At 36.1% G+C, this 20,792-nt stretch overlaps 3 protein-coding genes across 4 annotated transcripts; all 3 read left to right on the forward strand.

The window, feature by feature from the left end:
- The first annotated feature begins 1,989 nt into the window (after positions 1–1,989).
- LOC141766642 (uncharacterized) lies at positions 1,990–4,244 on the forward strand. The gene is made up of 4 exons (XM_074633628.1): positions 1,990–2,310; positions 2,488–2,728; positions 3,368–3,505; positions 3,722–4,244. The coding sequence occupies exons 1-4, from the start codon at positions 2,150–2,152 to the stop codon at positions 3,989–3,991; spliced, it is 810 nt and encodes a 269-aa protein (XP_074489729.1). The 5' UTR covers positions 1,990–2,149; the 3' UTR covers positions 3,992–4,244.
- Positions 4,245–6,254: 2,010 nt separating this feature from the next.
- Positions 6,255–13,619, forward strand: LOC141766646 (high choriolytic enzyme 1-like). Of its 2 annotated transcripts, none has more exons than XM_074633633.1 (8): positions 6,255–6,407; positions 7,794–7,839; positions 10,080–10,232; positions 11,205–11,322; positions 11,912–12,090; positions 12,403–12,484; positions 13,259–13,422; positions 13,521–13,619. In XM_074633633.1, the coding sequence occupies exons 1-7, from the start codon at positions 6,333–6,335 to the stop codon at positions 13,383–13,385; spliced, it is 780 nt and encodes a 259-aa protein (XP_074489734.1). In that variant the 5' UTR covers positions 6,255–6,332; the 3' UTR covers positions 13,386–13,422; positions 13,521–13,619. The 2 variants fall into 2 exon arrangements, with proteins under 2 accessions (XP_074489734.1, XP_074489733.1); XM_074633632.1 differs by having other exon boundaries at positions 13,259–13,388.
- Positions 13,620–15,322: 1,703 nt separating this feature from the next.
- LOC141766641 (hatching enzyme 1.2-like) lies at positions 15,323–20,734 on the forward strand. The gene is made up of 9 exons (XM_074633625.1): positions 15,323–15,399; positions 15,508–15,586; positions 16,528–16,573; positions 17,022–17,174; positions 17,799–17,916; positions 18,243–18,421; positions 19,444–19,525; positions 19,868–20,005; positions 20,588–20,734. The coding sequence occupies exons 1-8, from the start codon at positions 15,338–15,340 to the stop codon at positions 19,992–19,994; spliced, it is 846 nt and encodes a 281-aa protein (XP_074489726.1). The 5' UTR covers positions 15,323–15,337; the 3' UTR covers positions 19,995–20,005; positions 20,588–20,734.
- Positions 20,735–20,792: the final 58 nt, after the last annotated feature.

A 20,792-nucleotide genomic window follows, 5' to 3' on the forward strand; every position in this document is an offset into this window, starting at 1 on the left:
ACCCTCTTTTATACTGGATCTATGTGGAAAATGGCGAAAAAAGATGGAAACATTTTAATGATGGAGGGATGAAAAAAGGAGTGATAGCACATAGCATTGCAGCAATGGTAGCTTTCTATCAGGCATTTTCCAACACTAGGGACATAGACCTTTAAAAAAATCACTATGAGACTTGGTCCCTCCAAAGTGGCACGACCAACCCCCTGGCTCATGGACTAGGTGTCCAAACTTAAACTTTCTCAAAAAGTATATATGAGTCTTTTAATTTAAGACAGTATCTTAATGACTGAGTTTAGCGCCGTACACTTGAATCTGCAGTAAGCTGATTTTAACACTATTAAATTTCACTCACCAGTGAAAATCACTCCTAATGGATAACAGTGGTGTTGGGCCTTGGATTGAAGAATTGTAAAAGTACATCACAGAGGTGACTTTTCTTGGACCTTAGTCGTCTCTTGTGAGAGAGAAAATGCTTGCTCACACTATGTAGAGCCAAATAAACTGCGCATCTTTTGGGCATGGACCAGTGGGCTACCTTCGGGTCTGAGAAATGAAGCCAATGCAGAAGTGTCTTAAACTTGCATTCTTTCTAATAGCCAGCAGGGGGCAACTCCTCTGGGGGCAAAAAGAAGTCTGATTGTATAGAAGTCTATGAGATAATGAGTCTACTTCTCACTTGATTTATTACCTCAGTAAACATTATAAACATGAGTTTGTGGTCTCAATCTCTAGTTTCAAGTCTTCTTCAATACAGCATGATGTTCCTTTAGTAAAATATGGTCCCATTTAGAGTCAAATAGACCATAAAGCAGGGGAGGCTTTAGGGCGTGGCTACCTTGTGATTGACAGGTCACTACCACGGCGTTGTCCGTGTTTTTGTCTTACAACTTTAACCCTTTCACAGTGTGTTTTCAGTTCATGAAAGTAAATTCTAACATTTTGGTCGCCTATGAACGTCTTATTCAGCGTTCGGTTGTACTTAGCTCCACCCTCTCGTGTCACTTCTGGTTGCAAAAAAACAAGATGGCGACGGCCAAAATGTTGAACTCAAGGCTTCAAAACGGCAGTGCACAAACCAATGGGTGACATCACTGTGACTACGTCCACTTCTTATATACAGTCTATGGCATAGAGTCTCATCTGGGGAAATCTCGACTTTTCCAAACCCCTGTGGGAGCTGCTGGTAGCAGCTTTTAAATTTTGGGTTATGTGATCTGACGCAAGTTCTTGAAAATCCATTTATTCAGCGTCTAAGATGAAGTATAACCCAAAAGGATTGTTGCCACTGTACCATGTTGCCCTTCTTTGCTATAAAAGGAAACACAATCTACTCTTAAATGATGCACATCCACAGCGATCAGTTGGCTTGGATGCCAGCAACTGTGTGAAACTAAAGAAAAATCAACCTGACAGGTATCACATGTGATTCATCACACCCAAAGCAGCAGTTCAAGATTTCATAGTAACTGCTGCTGTTGCACATATTTTAAAGTATATCTTATACACATGCCCAAATGTACATCGAAAGTCACTGTAATAATTCCTCCACTCCATACTGGCTGTGAAGAGATCCCTTTCTATAATGATTTCAAGGTGAATGATGGGAGACAAAATCCACAGTACTCATTTTATGTACATATGACTTCTAAAGTTCAGTGGAAGATGATATGAGGAAACAGTATGAAGCAGAAAAGAGATAATAATCAAGGTATGTTCTCTCCCTGAAAGACGGTATGAGGAAACAGTATGAAGCAGAAAAGAGAAAATGATCAAGGTATGTTCTCTCCCTGAAAGACGGTATGAGGAAACAGTATGAAGCAAAAAAGAGATGATAATCAAGGTGTGCTCCCTCCCTGAAATACTCTGGAATCATAGCTGCAGACGTGCCAGGAAGGTGCCAGGAAGGAACCGGTACCATCTGACGTTGACAAAGGCGTGGTATGCAGCAATTGCTAAGAACTCTTAACCTGTTTGTACTGTTTTTATTGCAGATGTGCGGAGGTGTTTCCTTATAAATATGAGCTTTAGTTCCTCAGTCAGTTTATTGCATTTCCACATTGCACCCAGCAAGACAACAGGACTTAAGAAACCAAAGTCCTTTCAACGAAGACAGTTTATTACTTTCTTAATACAATAATTAATTGTAAAGATGATTGATAGAGACATCTTATTCGAAGCTTTGTGCACAGTCTGCAATGCCGATGTGACTGTTCAATCTGATGTAAGCTGCAGATCTGCAGGAGCAACACAGCAGCCGCAGCTGTTCAGCAAGAATTTCATCCATGCAGTCTTGGGTGCAGATGAAACCAGGTAATTATTGGAAATGTTGTTTTTTTGTTACCATACAGTATATACTGAGAAGATATTTCTGAAAATGGTACACACTGCGGCTTAAAACATTTTAATCTACAACAGTCATCAGAGAGCATGTAAATAAATTTTTTTATTTGCAGAATGTGTTGTGAACAATCTTACTGTACATTACAGCCAGGTGTCAAGATCCAACTTCTGCCGCCTCCAATGTGCCCTGCAAGGCCAGGATCAGTTAGGTGGTATTACCTACCAGGAGGAATCTGGAACACGAAATCCACCGTGCTTCATTAATGAGGCTGAATTCTTTGACCAAAGATTCGACTATGACTTCACCAATCTGACTGCTGTCGAGACTTACCACAGAGGTGGAGAGGTGTACGAACGCCCGTATGGTTGGCAGCGTTTTGCCCTCAGGGTAAATATGCTTTTGTTTTATTTGACTTTTAAATCTCAGAATTTCATGACCTACATGAAGCATGCGATATTGACTCATGCTGGCGGCAGATGAAAACATCAGATCTGTGTGGAACGATAAGGAGACCTTAAATTAATACATGCACAAACATAAATGTCATATTTCTATCAGGTTTTCCAGCATTTGAGGTTTGACTTCTTCTTCTGCAGTGTTTTAATTGCATCCAACTGGAGAATACGCTCCACCAACTGTTTATCTCTCTATACAACAACTCCTAATATTCACATAACAGTAGTGACTGGAAATGCACATTAATTTGCTAGCTGAGGGGCGACCGCGTTTCACATGAAGTCATTTGAGACATTTATTTGAAATGTTGGTTAGTGCAACTTTAAAGTTGTGCATAATAAATTTTTCTCTAACACATTTCTCCTGCTGTCACCCATTGTTGAGGATATCAAGGGTCAGTTTAAATTTTTTTTTTGTTTATTTTCATTGTTAAAATTGTGGACATTACACCCACATATGGTCGACTGCACACCTTCGTAACGATTAACCTCACTGCTTCCTCTTCAAAATGACAATAAAAGAGAGACTAACAGAAACTTCTGATGTTCTGATGTAAATATTTTGTCTCAGGTCCTGGATGATTATGAAAACAATGCCTGGCTGGGAACCCGATACCGTAGCACGCAGTCAGTGCCAGGGGAGTGGCCTGTGTCCTACCATGGGACGTCAAAGGAAGGTGCTGAAGGCATCATCGAAGGATACTACAAGGTTTGATGGTTTTGTTATGTATCAGTTATTACCAGTGGTAAATGTTATATGCAGTAGAATGTAACACCTTCACAACTGCATTACTGAGTTACACCCAGTGGGCAACCTCCGGCACTGAAAAGTGAAGCCAACGCGGAACGCCTTAAACTTGAATTTAAAATTGAAAGACAATGTACGACTAACATTAACAATTCTAATTCTTACTTCTTTTAACAGCCTGGCCCTGGTGACGTTTATGGCAGGGGGATTTATTCTACTCCATACTTGTCTGAGGCGATCTATTACGCCAAAACATTCACCTGCAAGAAGAACGGCAAGAAGTACCAAGTGATGCTGCAGAATCGTATCAACCCCGAGTACCGGGAGAGACACAACAACCAGAAGTACTGGCTGGTTCGCATACCTAAAGGAACATCACAGGATGAAGAGCAGAAGATGGTCCAAAGGGCCATCCGTCCTTATGGCCTTCTTCTGAAAGAGGTCTAACAGGGTGTGAACGGTCACAAAACAACCTAAAAAGTGATTACTTATTTGTTCCCTTTGCTTTATTTTGAAATGCAAGAGAGTGTGTCGTCTTTGAAGCATAAAGTAGTCCCTGCAAAATACTCTCAGATGTAGACAGATGTAGTTGTCTCATTTATATATATAGATGAATATCTTGCTGCACTGAAACTTCTTCTTCCTTTGCTCTATTTTTCCAAAAGCCATACTACATTTAATAAACCGAATTTTAAACAAATGTGATGTCAATGCCTCTCCATACCAAAGAGAACACAGCGGGTAAATGTTTCATTGTATTTATGCTTTTTTATTTAGCAGAAGCAGGAAAAGCTTCCCTTAAAAATTGTCTCAAACATCCAAATATACTGTATTGGTATTTTTGTATATTCTAGGTTTGAAAGGTGGGATTTGCATTTAAGTTAATAGGAGAGCTGTCAATTTATTAAAACAATTAATCGCGATTAATCGCATGATTGTCTATATATAGCAAAATAATCAAACATTTTTTATCTGTTCAAAATGTACTTTAAAGAGAGATTTGTCAAGTATTTAATACTCTTATCAACATGGGAGTGGACAAATATGCTACTTTATGTAAATGTATGTATATATTTATTATTAGAAATTAATTAACAACACAAAACAATGACAAATATTGTCCAGAAACCCTCACAGGTACTGCATTTAGCATACAAAATATGCTCAAATCATAACATGGCAAACTGCAGCCTTACAGGCAACAACAGCTGTCAGTGTGTCAGTGTGCTGAATTGACTATGACTTGCCCCAAACTGCATGTGATTATCATAAAGTGGGCATGTCTGTAAAGGGGAGACTCGTGGGTACCCATAGAACCCATTTTCATTCACATATCTAGAGGTCAGAGGTCAAAGGACCCCTTTGAAAATCGCTATGCCAGTTTTTCCTCACCAAAAGTTTACGTAAGTTTGAGCGTTATTTAGCCTCCTTCACTACAAGCTACTATGACATGGGTTAGGGCATTATCATTAGTTTGTATAATATGAAATTAAGGTTTATAAATTATGTATTGTATCATAGCTATTAAGAGATGTTAACAATTACATTGTGATTACTTTAGCAAACTATTAACAGTTTATTGTTGCACACATTATAACATTTTATATACTATATTAAGTTTTTAATGATTACCAAATGATTTGTAAAACATCTTTAACATTACATAGATAGATATTTGTAACACTTTGTTAATGGTTAATAAAGTGTTTGTAAACCGTCTATGAACATTATTTGGATGATTATTATACAGTTGCAACTGATGACTATTCTTAAATGGTTAATAAATACTTTGGACGATTGACCAGAAATACTTTGCTATTATTTTTTTGTTTTTTTTTGTTTTTTTTGCTATTATCATTTTTTACTTTGCTATTATTATTATTATTATTTTTTTGCTATTATTATTATTATTATTATTATTATTATTATTATTATTATTATTATTATTATCATTTTTGTTATTATTATTATCATTTTTGTTATTATTATTTTTTACTTTGCTGTTATTATTTTTTATTATTATTATTATTTTTTGCTATTATTATTTTTCTAATTTTTTTAAATTATTTTTTTGTTATTATTTTTTACTTTGCTATTATTATTATTATTATTATTATTTTTTTTTTTTTTTTTGTTTTGTTCTCTTGTTCATTGACAAAGTATTAACTATCTGTCTAAATAATGTTTATAGAGGCTTTACAAAGTATTTATTAACCATTAAAGAATAGTCATCAGTTGCAACTTTATAATAGCATCCAAATAATGTTTATAGACGGTTTACAAACAACTTATTAACCATTAACAAAGTGTTACAAATATCTATCTATGTAATCATTAAAAGCTTAATATAGTATATAAAATTTTATAATGTGTGCAACATAAAACTGTTAATAGTTTACTAAAGAGATTAGAATGTAATTATTAACATATCTTAATAGCTATGATACAATATATAATTTAGAAACTATATATTTCAAACAATTTCTCAAAGGTTTATTAGAGCAACAGGAAGCCCAGGATCCATAAACATGAAGCAGGTGTCCTCGGGGCCGACAGTCTCACAAGGTCACATTAAGTTTTTTTAGGAACATTTTTTGCTACCACAAGCAGATTTTTTTTAGCTTAGTTAGGGTGGGAAACGGCAGCGTGTTTTCAAGGCAATGTGCATCTTATCACTAAGCAAAGCTGTGTGTGTTTTTTGTTTTTTTCAGGAGTTAGCAGATATACTGAAGGCTTTAAACAGCAGCAGGATCCAGCTGTTAACACTGTACACCTGCAGGCAGGTAACATGGCTCCCTTCAAGTGCACCCTCAGTCTCCTCGTCCTCCTCCTGGTCTCTGACTGCTCCTGGGCTGAAGAGAAGGTGAGGATACTTTTAATATCTGTGGGTAAAGATATAGATTACAAGATTCAACATGAAGATGACATGAATGTTGAATTAGTTTTCCAGTCCAGAAAAGCGTCAGCGACCCTTGATCATTATTGAACCACAACGGTCTTAACACTCTTTAAACTGTATAAGTGTAATCGTCACAACTGTTTCATGGGTCATCACAACTCTACTGCATGTTTGCAAAAGGTAGTAACTCACCCAAAACACTTCATTCATGCTTTAAAACCTAGTTATTGTGTCAGTAAATTGTGCCACCAAAATGAAAAGTTGTTTGTCATGGTGTGAGCCGTCCTGGTCAAAATGTAGAGATGTTTTTTCACCACGGCCTGGTGACACTGCCTGCTTACTGTACTACACCACAATGTCAGTTTTGTCTACCTGAATGCTGTTGTGAGCTTTTTAGATTCCAATTTCAACACAGTGAGTACAAGTTTACTGAAAGTCAATAGGCCTACTGTAGCTACAAAGAAAAGGGATATGCACATTTGTATGTATGTATGCAGTACATTTATTTGTGTAGCAATGTGTTACATGTATGTAAACAGAAAAGTCACCTTTGATTGAAGTCATATACAGTGAACAGCCAAAAACGAGCAAACAAATTGTACCTCCTCACGGTACGTAACACCACGTCATAGATATTTATGGAATAAACATGCATGTCTGACAGATTTTGACAATTAAATGGATCATTCTTCATGTGACGGCTCAAACAATGAAAGAATGTTTAGAAGTTGTGAAGAGGACGACAACTTTGACTGAGAATCAACTCATCAGTTTTGATCAGCGAGCCACATGCAAGTGGTTATTGTACTGACTCTTTTGCACAGGTGTCAAAACACGTGCAATTTGCTTGAATGAATGAGAAATGCCAATCTGTTGTGAGCAACAAATTAATTGTTACTTACGAAAAACTTACTGTTTTGACAAAAAAACTATTCTCATTCAAGAATTGAGCCAAAGTGAATGAGAAAAACTAAGTTAATCCCTCTTCAGTCTACTCAGTGGTTAGATTGAAGCGGTTTAGTGTGTTCAGCTGATATTCCAGTAGAGTTAACCCTCGACTAACCTTCTGTTTCTATTGTGAAGCTGTTAAATCCAGCTTGTTCTAGGCTGCAGTATTGTGAACTTGACATTGTTTCAGTTGTCAGTCTGGTTGAACCATTGGACAGCGTTTTGTTCTCTGTGCACTAAACTAAACAACATCTAATTCTTAAGAGGACTTTCTACAAGCTAAAAGCACATATAGAGGAGTCAGAATCAAGCTTTGTGGCAGCAGATTTGAACAGCGTTGTGTACTTCATATACATTTAACTTGTTGTACTAATGAGTGATGTCATCTCCCATCCTCTCCAGGATCTGTCTGTCTCTGAGCTCCTGTTGAGGGCCAACAAGGATGTCGGTAAGACAACATGCAAATATATTTTTATTTATTTATTATTTCACAGGCACAGTGTGCATTAATAAACATTTCTAAATGTGCCAAAATCCCTGGACAGATGTTGCACAGCCATCCTAAATTAAAGAATATAAGATGACAAAAGATATTGAAACCATTTATAAGCATGCGGAGTGATAATAAAAGAGAATATCAATGTAAAAAACACATCATACAGGACTTTATTATACTACATTGTCTACATGCGACACAGAAACACTTAGTATAAGAAATGGAAAGCACTGATATGGGGAATATTAGTGTTAATAGAAATATGCACTAATAAGACAACATTGTTCTGTGTTATTAGGCGTTAATTGAAACATGCAACAGTACATAGATATTAAAAAAACACCAGTGGTGGAATATATTAAGTGCATTTATTCAAGTACTGTACTTAAAGGAATGCTTCACCCCCAAAAATGGCCATTTGTATATTAATTACTTGAAGAAGACTTTTGTTTTTCTCTTGGCCGCGTTTAACAACAGTAAAACTATATCAAAACAGCCATTTACAAACTCTCATACAACTTGTGCAGTATAATCCAAGTCTCGTTTATCCAGTCGTATTCTCACTGCTTCCCAAACCTTACTATTTAAAACACTTCACAGTCCGGACGAGTAAATCACCTGCCTGTTTTAACCTGTTAAAGCAGGCAGGCATGCATGCTAAAACAGGTTTTCCTTTTACTCACATAAATCTTGGTTCCCACAGGATGGTTCATAATGATTTTGGCAAACCCTGAAACTTAAGTGTGGTGTAGTGCATTGGTTCCCAACATGGGGGTCCTGACCCCAACTAGGGGTCACCAAAGCATAATGGGGGGGTTGCGAGGCCTTCTTGATTTTAAGGGGTAAAAGAAAAAAAGTAGTATACAGTTGGCCTATATCTCAGCATTTCATTAATTTATGTGAAGAAAAATAAATGAATTTTTTTTTTTTTCTCAATTTGTATTACTATTTAAGATATAAACAGGATGAGGGCGATAACGGTTAAGACCTGAACACACGCTATATTCACAGAGCCATCCCTCTCTATTAAACAGCCTCATCCTGCATTAGAAAAGTTAAAACAACCGAAGAGCTAATAGAACAATGGCCAAGTGTCACGGACAAGAAAACACTGACAAAAAAGAAGCCTATTAAGTATGAATAACTTAGAAATTCAAAACACATACATAATACAGAGAATTGTATTAAAGGTTACTAAAAATAACTCCTCTCTGATGCAATATTCACAGGTGTTACGCAAACTTCCTGCAGTTATTGCGTTCACTATTTGGGTTAATTGTACAATTTATCAGTTGTTCTGTACTGTTATTGTTATGCATTGAATATAATATGAAATATCCATCAAATATGTCACATAGTCAGAGGTCATCAGTTTACTCAATGATAGGAAAAGGGGTCCCTAAAGGAAAACGGTTTGGAACCACTACACCAGTGCGGGTCAGAAACTGCTAACGGGTCAAAGATAAATCTGAGGGGTCAAGAGGTGATTAACAAGACAGGAAAGAAGAAGGAAACATATTACTGCTATACAAACATTAATCACAATACAAGACCATTTTCAGGACAATAAAAACAACTCAATCAGAGGAGGGAGCATCACTCTGGTAAAACTGCTCAGACAGATCATAGGTCGGCATTTCTTGTCTATAAAAGGTCATAAACCAGTAAAAGGTTGGGAACCAGTGGTCTAAGAATCCAATACAATGAGCAGACCAGCATGAAGTTCGCTGTGGATATTCATGCTGAACTTGCTCCTCTATGGACACTCCATGGACCGCCTTCTTCTAGCACCACCTTCAGGCCAAAATGTCAAATTTACACACAAAATATGTCATAATTTAATGGATAGATTTTCTTGAAACTTGAGTACATTCATACTCCTTGGACAGAATAATTCTACAGCACAACCCTCGAAGTAAATTAGCTCCGTAGAGTCAGATTGTAAGAATAAAATCATCAGTATAGTCATGATTCCAGTATGTGGATAATATTGAACATAGAGATCACTTTGTCTTCAACAACCCCAGCGTTAACGAACATTACTGATGTTGGCCTCAGATAAGAAACAGTTTAAATGCTAAATCTGTGAGTCAAACTTACCAGTGATACATTGATATGCGTTTAAGGGTCAAATTAAACTAATTTATATGCTCCAAATCACTGATTGATCCTTTGATGTCCTCCTCCTACAGTGCATACAGAGGAAGAGCCCTTCGTCATGGACGACATTGCCTATGACAATGAAAATGAGAGAAACGCTGATCCCTGCACGTCCAGCGGCTGCATGTGGGGAAAATCCAACGATGGAAAGGTCTACGTGCCTTATGTCATCGCCACACATTACTGTAAGTACAGATGACAATAACAAAGTCCAGAACAGTACTGTGTAGGCTACAGTACCCTCCCACACCCCAAAAACAGGGCTCCCCCGAAAGCTACAGTGTAATTTGAATTCGGTAATTTACCATGTATATAATGTTTTTCATGTAAAATATATCAAACATGGAATTACATCAGATCTAAAATGTTATTCTTCATTTAGTGCAGAGATTTCAAAAGTGGCAGATGAAATTTCTGAGTGGCAGACAAAAAAAAAATACTTACCTGCCACAGTGACAGGTTGTATTGCATGTGCATATTGTATATTATAAATTGTATATTATAAATAATAATTTGCGCATATAAGAAAAGATAACAAATAGTCAATATGATTAAGATAAATATGTAAGTAATGAATTGTTATTGTGATTAAGTTATATTATAAGTAATGAATTGGTATTCTGAATTGATAACAAATATATATTTTGATAAGGATAATTATATCAGTAATTAATTTATATTTCTGTATGACACAGATTAAAGGTAATAATTATAGTTGGAATAATTATAAATAATAATAATTGTAGTTAGACAAATTTTGGAAAATTTAATTAGAGTATATGTATGGCTCAATAAGGAAGCTGGTTAATAGTTAATAATTGACTTATGGAGAAGGGATTAAATAAGTTTATACATCTACTCACTTCTTTTCGAATATGTAAATCAAGGCATCAAGTGTTGACAATTTATTTTCTTATGCTTTTCATTGTATGTAAATACTACTTGTTTCTGATTGTCCACTTGTTGGTATGATCATTCTTTTTCTTTATTTTTATTTTATTTTTTGTATTCTACATGTTCGAAATCAATTTTGAAATGAAATGAATGAATGAAAATGTGGAAGGTAGTGAAAAAAGTTCATTTCAGACCCTGGTACTGTGTATATGAAAGGCTTCTTGCTACTGTGTATATGAAAGTCTTCTCTTGTGCCCTCTCAGCTTCTCGTGAGCGCTCCATCATCGAGCGTGGGCTGCTGTCCTTCCACGACGTCTCCTGCATTCGCTTCGTCAAACGCAGCAACCAGAGAGACTACCTGAGCATCATGTCCAACAATGGGTAACTAACCTGTGTGTGTGTGTAAACTGCATGAAGCTTATTAACTCAGATGATTGTTGTCAATTTATATCAGCTATCAAGGATAAAAATGTGGGATTTAAAGGTGTCTTTATGTCCCATAAACACAGCTTTATCTCATATCACAGCATGCTTTTTTATGTCAAATTCTGGATTTTTTCTGCATTATTTTATACACTTGTCCTCCACGTTCAGACATATTTGGGATCTTTGAAAATTTTTGTATCTCATCAAGAATTTAAAATATAGTTTTAGTATAGTTTTCTTGCAATATTGGACCTGAAATTGAAGCTCTTATATACTTAAAATTGATTGTTGATGGGTTGAATTCTAAACCAGACCAAATTATTGGTCACACAACACTGTGCATCCCAATCGCAGTTGTTTTAATCCTCAGAAGGGTAACAAACAGGTCTAAAGTCCTAAAATGAAGTCAGGAAAGAAACCTTAACTGTTCTAAACCAAAAAGTCACCAAAAAACAATCCCTGTTACACTCCCTTTAATATCAGAAATAACTGAGGCCATGCTGCTTTGATCACTTTTATTTTTTATTCAATTGCATGAGTGCAGCTGTTACTCCTACGTCGGCCGCCGTGGTTATTCCCAGACGCTGTCTCTGGACCGTCAGGGCTGCATCTACCACAACACCGTCCAGCACGAGCTGCTCCACGCCCTCGGCTTCAACCACGAGCAGTGCCGCTCCGACAGGGACCAGCACATCCGGATCCTGTGGGAGAACATCCAGTCCGGTCTGACCTTTGGCCTCCGTGCACCTTAATATTAAGATTATCATAATAATGTTACACTGATACCCAATTTTATTTAGATGTAAACTGCTCATTGAGACAGATTGCAACAGTCAAAAATCCAAATATATTCAGTTTAATATCAAATATGGGTGTCACCACTAGGTTTTGCTTTTTGTTTCATGTTGTATTGTTGTTGTTTTGATAGTGTTTCGTTTGTTTATGTATTAAGCAAAAGAACAATATATTAGTTGATCACAAAAAACTATTTTTTTTAGTCTTTTCTGACCCTTGTTGTGGTTTATTTCCTGTCAGGTTTGGCGTACGCCTTCGACAAGATCAACACTCTGAACCTGAACACCCCCTACGACTACAACTCTGTCATGCAGTACCACAGGTTGTCACGGCTACCATTCATCTAACATCTGCTCATTCAGACAAACAATGATCGATTTCTATTATTATTTGTTCATTTAGGAATAGTTCACCCTAAAACTATATGTATTGTATATAGTACCCACCACCTCTAGACAGAGTTTTCTTTCGAATGGCGTTAAGGAGAGCAGGGCGCCAGAAAAATGAAAGCGTATCAGTGCAAACAGACTTCGATGGAGGCCGAACCAAAGACAGCAAAACAGGTTATAAGTAGGGCTGTCTAAGTTAACGCGATAATAACGCATTATTGCAAATTCATTTTAACGCCACTAATTTATTTAAAGTATTAATGCAACTTGCGATTTTTAGGTTGTAGCGGGCTCAGTTTTAAAGCTAACGTGAAGATACTGGCTTGTCAACATTTTCTTTGGACCCTCCCCTTGACTTAGAAATATAAAAACGCAATATGTAAGGGATAAAGTCATTGTTGTGAAATAAACCCTGACAGGGAAAAAGATAACAATGACTCAATAAGATGATTTAAAAGTGCACAGCTCTCAAAAAACAATTCAAAAGATAATTTTCGTACAGTCCCTAATTCCTGGACCCTTTTTCTCATTCACACAACAACAAATTAATAACTACATTATAACATTGCAGTCAGACCATCCACACAACTTTCATTTCTTTAACTTGAGTGAACCGACCCTTTATACAATAATACCAATAATTTCCATTTTTTTAATATAATTTATATGTACAAAACTAAAAATAATTAAACTCTTAATAATTCCAGGTATGCCTTCTCCGCGAACAATAAGCCCACCATGGTTCCCATCCCCAACGCCAACGTTGAATTCGGCACGGGCAAACAGATGAGCAAGAATGACATCAGCAGACTGAACAAGCTGTACAAATGTTAAACAGTAAGAGAACCACCGCTGGGTTTGTATAAACGTTGTAAGTGTTTCCTGTATAAATCTAATTTAAGGTTTGGGGTGACCCATAAAGAAAATGTGTGTTTGTCGCCTTTAACATGTTTCCTTTTTTTCCAACAGGTGAGGAGATGAAAACATGGTGCCAGTTCAGAGATCAAACCAGCACGTTTTAACACAATCTAAGACATGATGTCCACAATAAACCTTCAAACATGTTCACTGAAGCCTTGTTTGTAGTTTATACTTACCAAATGTTCCTGCTTAAAAGGAAGATGTGCGTAAAAGCAGCAGAATTTGTATATATTAATTTGTATATATTATATATATTATATATTAATAGGGCTGTTGTTATATTTAATCGCAATTAATTGCAAATTAATCGCGCATTTCTTATCTGTTTAAAATGTACCTTAAAGGGAGATTTGTCAAGTATTTAATACTCTTATCAACATGGGAGTGGGCAAATATGCTGCTTTATGCAAATGTATGTATATATTTATTATTGGAAATCAATTAAGAACACAAAACAATGATTTAGCATAAAGAATATGCTCAAATCATAACATGGCAAACTGCAGCCCAACAGGCAACAACAGCTGTCAGTGTGTCAGTGTGCTGACTTGATGTGATTATCATAAAGTGAGCATGTCTGTAAAGGGGAGACTCGTGGGTACCCATAGAACCCATTTTCATTCACATATCTTGAGGTCAGAGGTCAAGGGACCCCTTTGAAAATGGCCCAAATTTAGCGTAACTTGGTAGCGTTGTTTAGCGATCACTTTTATCCCTCAGGAAATGTATTTGTTAGTTTACTTTACAGAGTAGTCCTTGTCTCTGGTTAGGTTTGATTTTAGATTAAAACAGCTGAACTAATATGTGTATGAACTTATAAAAACAGACTGCCTGTTTATATGCATGTGTCTGTCTATCTGTGTGTGTGTGTGTGTGTGTGTGTGTGTGTGTGTGTGTGTCTGTCTATCTGTGTGTGTGTGTGTGTGTGTGTGTGTGTTGTACATAACTGTTGATAGGCGTACATGTATGTGACAAGTGAAACATTCAAAAGTCATTCAAAATAAAACAAAATCAAATGTAATATTCTCAGGCTGAAGCATGAGTTTATTGTGCCTACTCTTAACAAATCATTATCCTAACTCTACCCAAAATAGCTGTGAAACAAAACATCATAACTCAATCGCAAATATACAAAAAAAATATTTAGGCTCATGTACGTGTACAAAATGTATTCCCATTTCCTCTAATGTTTACACCAATTATATGAACCAAGGTCACCGTTAACTTTGCTTATATTTTTAGCATTGTATATATTTTGGATGTAGTCTTTTTTGGATATCTGTTTATTAATATTTTTATATTTCTTTTCTTTATATTTGCACACTGTCCTACTTTGTACTGCAACAATTTCCCTCGAGATAAATTAAGTTATATCTTATCTTAAATCATCAACATCAGAAAACGTGACTGACATATATATTCTGTTTTAGTGTTAGTTTACAAATGAAAGAAGAAACTACCCCAAATAGCAGTGAAACAAAACAAACAAATAATATATGATAAAGAAACACAACATCATAGATCAGAAGCAAATAAAAAAAGACAATAAAATAAGCAATCTAGAGGCATTTAGTCTCATGTACAGTGTGTAAAAGAACAGGAACAGTGATGTGTGCAAATGTAAAATTAAATTGAATTTAATTAAATTATATAATAAATCCCCTGCTTCAGTGAAATGTGAACAACATGCTCAGTGTTGAGGCCGAGTATCCGGTCCAAATCAAACAAGATTAAAACTTATTATGGGAATACGCAATGTGGCATCAAGGTGAAATATTCTTATCAGGCACTAAACTCTGTTTCCACTCTGTTTCTTCCCTCTCTGCCCTAAATGTCCTTAAAAGGTTGTTTTTCCGGTGTAGTTGATGCTTTATAATGTGACGTTGCACCACTCGCTCGCTGTCTTTCTCTCCACGCAGAGACAGCAGTAAGTATCCTTTACACATTCTCATCAACACTGTTTTAAATGACATAAATCAGATTTGTTATTACAGGAAGATTAAGTGGTGGGTTATTTGTTTGTGTCTTGCTGCAGGTTGTTTGTTGACATGAAAGTGAAGTGCATTCTGGGCCTTGTGGTCCTGGTGGCTGTTTCAGCTTGGGCTGAGGAGGAGGTGAGTTTTGTTCCAAATGTTCGACATCTACAGTATTTTTTCAGTGGTGGAAGAAGTATTGAGATCTTTTAAAAGTAAAAGTATCATACATGAATGATTAAAATATTTAATCACACATTTTTTATCTGTTCAAAATGTACCTTAAAGGGAGATTTGTCAAGTATTTAACAGACATTAACATCAATGTTAGAGCAGCATGTTGCTGTTGTAGCTGCTCCAGGTGGAGCTACTGTTAACTACTTTATATACAGTTTTGCGGTAAAACTTTATAATAACATCATTAATAAATAGTAAATTGATTGTTAATTAAACTTAGTTAATAGTTACAAACAGTGAAAACCTCCCTATGTAAATAATGTTCACTAATTATTAGTAATGCTTTAATTATTGTTAATTTATCATTAGTTGTGTAATGTGAAATAATTAGTTTATAAATTATATATTGTATTATAGCTGATTACATCAGTACACTATCTATTAACAGTTGATTGTTGCACACATTATAACATTTTATATACTATATTAAGTATTTGTTTATGATTCCTAAATGATTTGTAAACATTTTAGAAATTACTTTAAAACATCTAGAAACATTACATAGATAGATGCACCAGTTTGTGGGTTGGTAGGCACTCCAGATACACAAATGTATGTGCACAAGCACTGAGAAATGGAGTTTTTCATGATACGTCTCCTTTAAGTCAAGTACAAGTACCTCAAAATTGTACTGAAGTACAGAACTTGACTCTAAATCTGTTTTTCTGTCTCCCTTTTTTTCTTGCTATATAATTTCTGGGAAACTCCTGATTCTGTAAGTTTGCTGTCTTTTGATCCGAATAAAATATGTATATCAGTGTTATAAACTTATAATAAAATGTACCGTATAATAATAACTAATTTAATAAACTAAAATCTGAATAAATCTCCCACAGGTCGCTAAGGCTTTGAGTACTTCGGAGCGGATTGAGAGAGCCAACAGGGATGTTGGTGAGGATCTTTTATAACGTTTAGTTTTTAGTTTAAGCTCAGGTTCCTCTTCCTCCTATCTATCTATCTATCTATCTATCTATCTATCTATCTATCTATCTATCTATCTATCTATCTATCTATATTTATATTTATTTATTTGTTTAGTTACTTGTTCCACACTTTTATTCCAACATGAAGGTCTAAATTCTCCTTTCAGTAATAAAAATCTGGTGGGAAAAATGACATGAAATAGTTTTTTTATTTGTTGGTCTAGAAGTTGTCTAATTGGACTATGTTGAGTCTAAAAATGCTATAAAATATCCACCATAATTGTCTTATTTAAAGTACAGAGGACATGACCTCAGGGTTTCTTAATCCTGCGACCAAACAAACCACAAATCAGATCTTATTGATGGAAGCATTAGTGAAAAATGTTCTTAAATATTGATCTCCTTGTTTGCTGCAGTGCGTTCTCCTGACGAGCCGTACGTAGAGGACGATGTGGCGTATGATTCTGAGGCTGAGAGAAACGCTGACCCCTGCACGTCCAGAGGCTGCATGTGGCCCAAGTCCGCCGACGGGAAGGTCTACGTGGCCTACGTCATCTCCCGCGTCTACTGTTGAGTATAGTTCATGCTGTGATTCGGCTCTTAAAGGTCTAATCTGTGATTTATTTTTAAACAAATTGGAAGTGAATCCACAGACATAATTGTGAGTTGATGGAGAAAGAACAGCAACGAGTTTCTCAGCAACTCATAATCCAAAATGTATTCCCAATTACTCTAATCTTTACACCAATTATATGATTAACCCTGCTTATACTTTTGGCATTGTGGATATTTTTGATTTTCTGGTTTTTGGATATTTAATTATTGATATTTTATATTTCTATTCTTTATAGTTGCACTCTGCAAACTGCAACTGCAATTCCACAACAATTTCCCTCAAAATGAATTAAGTTCTATCTTATCTTATCTTATCTTATCTTATCTTATCTTAAATCATCAACAACATCAGAAAACATGACTAACTATGACTACTTCCATGATAGAAGAAACTGATAGGAATCTCCAATCAGGTGTCTTTAAATTTAACATTTATTCATCGCACAAAATATTTGAAAGCCTGTGTTTCCTGTATAATCTATCAATGTACTGTTGTATACAGTATATTGTATATTTAATATCATAGTAGCATGTCAGTCCTGTGTAGCGTCAGCTTTAAAGTGATTTTTCTTTTCCAGCCCCTCGGAGCGTGTCCATCATCGAGCGCGGTCTGAACTCCTTCCACGACTTCTCTTGTCTCCGCTTTGTCAAACGCACCAACCAGAGAGACTACCTGAACATCCAGTCCCTCAACGGGTGAGCATGTTGAGTAAAAAACACTCGGTTTAAAACACTTGTTGTGAAGTAAATGCAATGGAACGGGGGAGGGAGAATGTGAGAATGTGGCTCAATGCTATCAATAGCACCTTTAACAACATTTCCTCATTATGTTGATAGAAAACGTAATCCAGTCTGAATTATGTTTCCTGTAAAATGTACTTTCTGTTGCAAATGAGTTGTGTATTGCCTTTAAGGAACAGTAGCTTTTTTTTCCTATTTAATTGATCTCTTGATTTTATTTTCCTTTTTGCTAAAACAAATAAAACAGTAAATAAACTGAGATCTGTCCTGAACCGTTACAGGTGCTACTCCTACATCGGCCGTCGCAGCAATGGGCAGAATCTGTCCCTAAGCCAGCCAGGCTGCGTTTACTACGACACCGTCCAGCATGAGGTGCTCCACGCGCTGGGCTTCCACCACGAGCAGAAACGCTCTGACCGCGACCAGTACATCCGGATTGTGCTGGGGAACGTCATCTCAGGTTTGCACTTTATTTAATGGATGTTGTAGGACGAAGTCACTTTTTATTAAAGGACGGGTCCCTTATTCATTTAGTTTTTTTAGGTTTTTATATCATTCTGTAGCTTCCCAGCGGTGTTCCTTATATATTCAAATACGAACATTCAAATATTGGTCAAAGTACATATGTTTTAGCGTCAAAATGCTTTTTTCCCAAGAACTTCTAATCACGTTTTCCCAGGTGACCTGACGCTGCTACATGTACAGTATATGTTCATCCTTATAGTCAGTGTATTAACGTTACATACAGTAACTTAGATGGCGGTCGGCGTGCTCCCAGTTTGGAGAAGCAGACAGGAGTACCGGCACGGAAGCTAAGCAACGTACTGCTGTGGACGCCACGTTAGCTGAGATCTGAAAGTCACACAATAACACAAACAAACTACCTGATCGATGCAGCGATAGACCAGCAACTCCTGTGTTATGCGAGGTAAAATGACTGTTTTTGTGAATGGAGTCTGGCGGCTTTGAAGAGAGCGATATAACGGCTTCAGTTCCCCGTCAGAAAGGGCTGTCTGATGGCGAGGTAACGTGGTGAAAATATTCTAAATATAACATACACTTAAACTAATATTGATTTTTTTTTATGTGGCTAAAATACGTTTTACTGCTGCCCCCGTCCACAGCTGCTTTACCTCGCCGTCAGACAGCCCTTTATGACGGGGAACTGAAGGCGTTTTATCGCTCTCCACCCCCTCGTGTTACTCCTGGTTGCAAAAAGAACAACATGACAACAGCCAAAATTCAAAATGCCGAACTCAAGGCTTCAAAACCGTAGTCCACAAATCAATGGGTGACGTCACGGTGACTACGTCCACTTCTTATATACAGTCTGTGTTAAAACTCTCAAGAAAGCAATGAGCATATTTCCCCAAATGTCAAACTATTCCTTTAACAACAATATATGTAACCACAGCTATAGATTGACAGAATACAGATACCGCCGGATGTCATGATAATTCTGTTTTCTTCTCAAATCCTCAGGAAAGGAGCACAACTTTGACAAAATCAGCACTCTGAACCAGGGAACCACCTACGACTACGGCTCTGTTATGCATTACAGCAAGTAGGTCAAACACAAACAACTCCGTTACGACTGTGGCTGCCATCGTTGAGATTCAGACTGAAAACAAGCGGCTGTTTATAACACATTGTTTATAACAAATAAATAAATACAATTTGATAAACAATAATTAGTCTTAGTTTGAAAATAATGAGCATATTTAGACAGAAAGTCTAGTTCTCTTAACATCCTGGTATTTTGATATTTTTATGATTTTGTTTTTCCAGTTCTTGTTTTGCTTGTTGTCTGGTAACCTTTTGCTTTGCCATATTCTATTTCCTCATTTAAATCTTTCAGAAACTCTCTGGCGATAGTGATTTATTGTTTTATATTTTGTGGTTTCAGGTATGCGTTCTCTAAGAACAACCAGCCCACCTTGGTGGCCATCCCTGACTCCAGCGTTCAGTTCGGCGTGGCATCCGAGATGAGCCAGAAGGACATCATCAGGCTGAACAGGCTGTACAACTGCTGAACAGTCCAGAGGTAAAAATCACAACACATCCTTTCAGCCACAACCAACCATTAAAAATATATTCCTTTATGTTTATCTATTAATCAACATGAAGAAAAATATGTTCATTATTTATTTGAAAGTTTTGTTAAAGCATTTTTCTGCATTCCTGATACAGACTTTAGTTGTTATTGTTGTTATTAAAAGATAAACCGTCCAACGTCCAACTACGTACGTTACCAATGTAAGCTAATCAATAAGGTTACGAATAATGTGAATTTTATATATATATACTTAAATAATTAAAGTAAGTATGTTTTTTTACTGTCTAAAAACAAACTCGTCCAAGCGGTAAATATCATGAATCAGAATAAATACATGAAAATAATACTACTGGTAATACTACTAATTCTATGGTAACAAATTGACATATGTTGATGTACTAACCTATTACTGCATAATAACTGTACATGGTTTGTATTTTTCTGTTACCATGAAGCAACTTCTCAGCTTGGTAGAGGCCTTTATTAAACATTAAACATGGAAAACATTGATTGTTGTTATTATTGCCTCAAGGACATTTCCCAACCTTTTCATGTTCCCTCTTTAAACAGGTGAATGAGATGATGCAGAATACTTCAGGAAGAGAATCAACATCATCATCATCATCAACGTCTTAATTTTGTTCATTTTCATCAATAACATTGTAAAAAAATGTATACGCTTTAATCAACATCAATAAATTTGCATTTAAACAAACAGTTCCTTTGAGTTTGTTCATTTATTTCTCTACTTACTGTCTTACTTCCTCATCAAACT

This window comes from Sebastes fasciatus, chromosome 4 (assembly GCF_043250625.1).
Source record: "Sebastes fasciatus isolate fSebFas1 chromosome 4, fSebFas1.pri, whole genome shotgun sequence".
NCBI lineage: Eukaryota > Metazoa > Chordata > Actinopteri > Perciformes > Sebastidae > Sebastes > Sebastes fasciatus.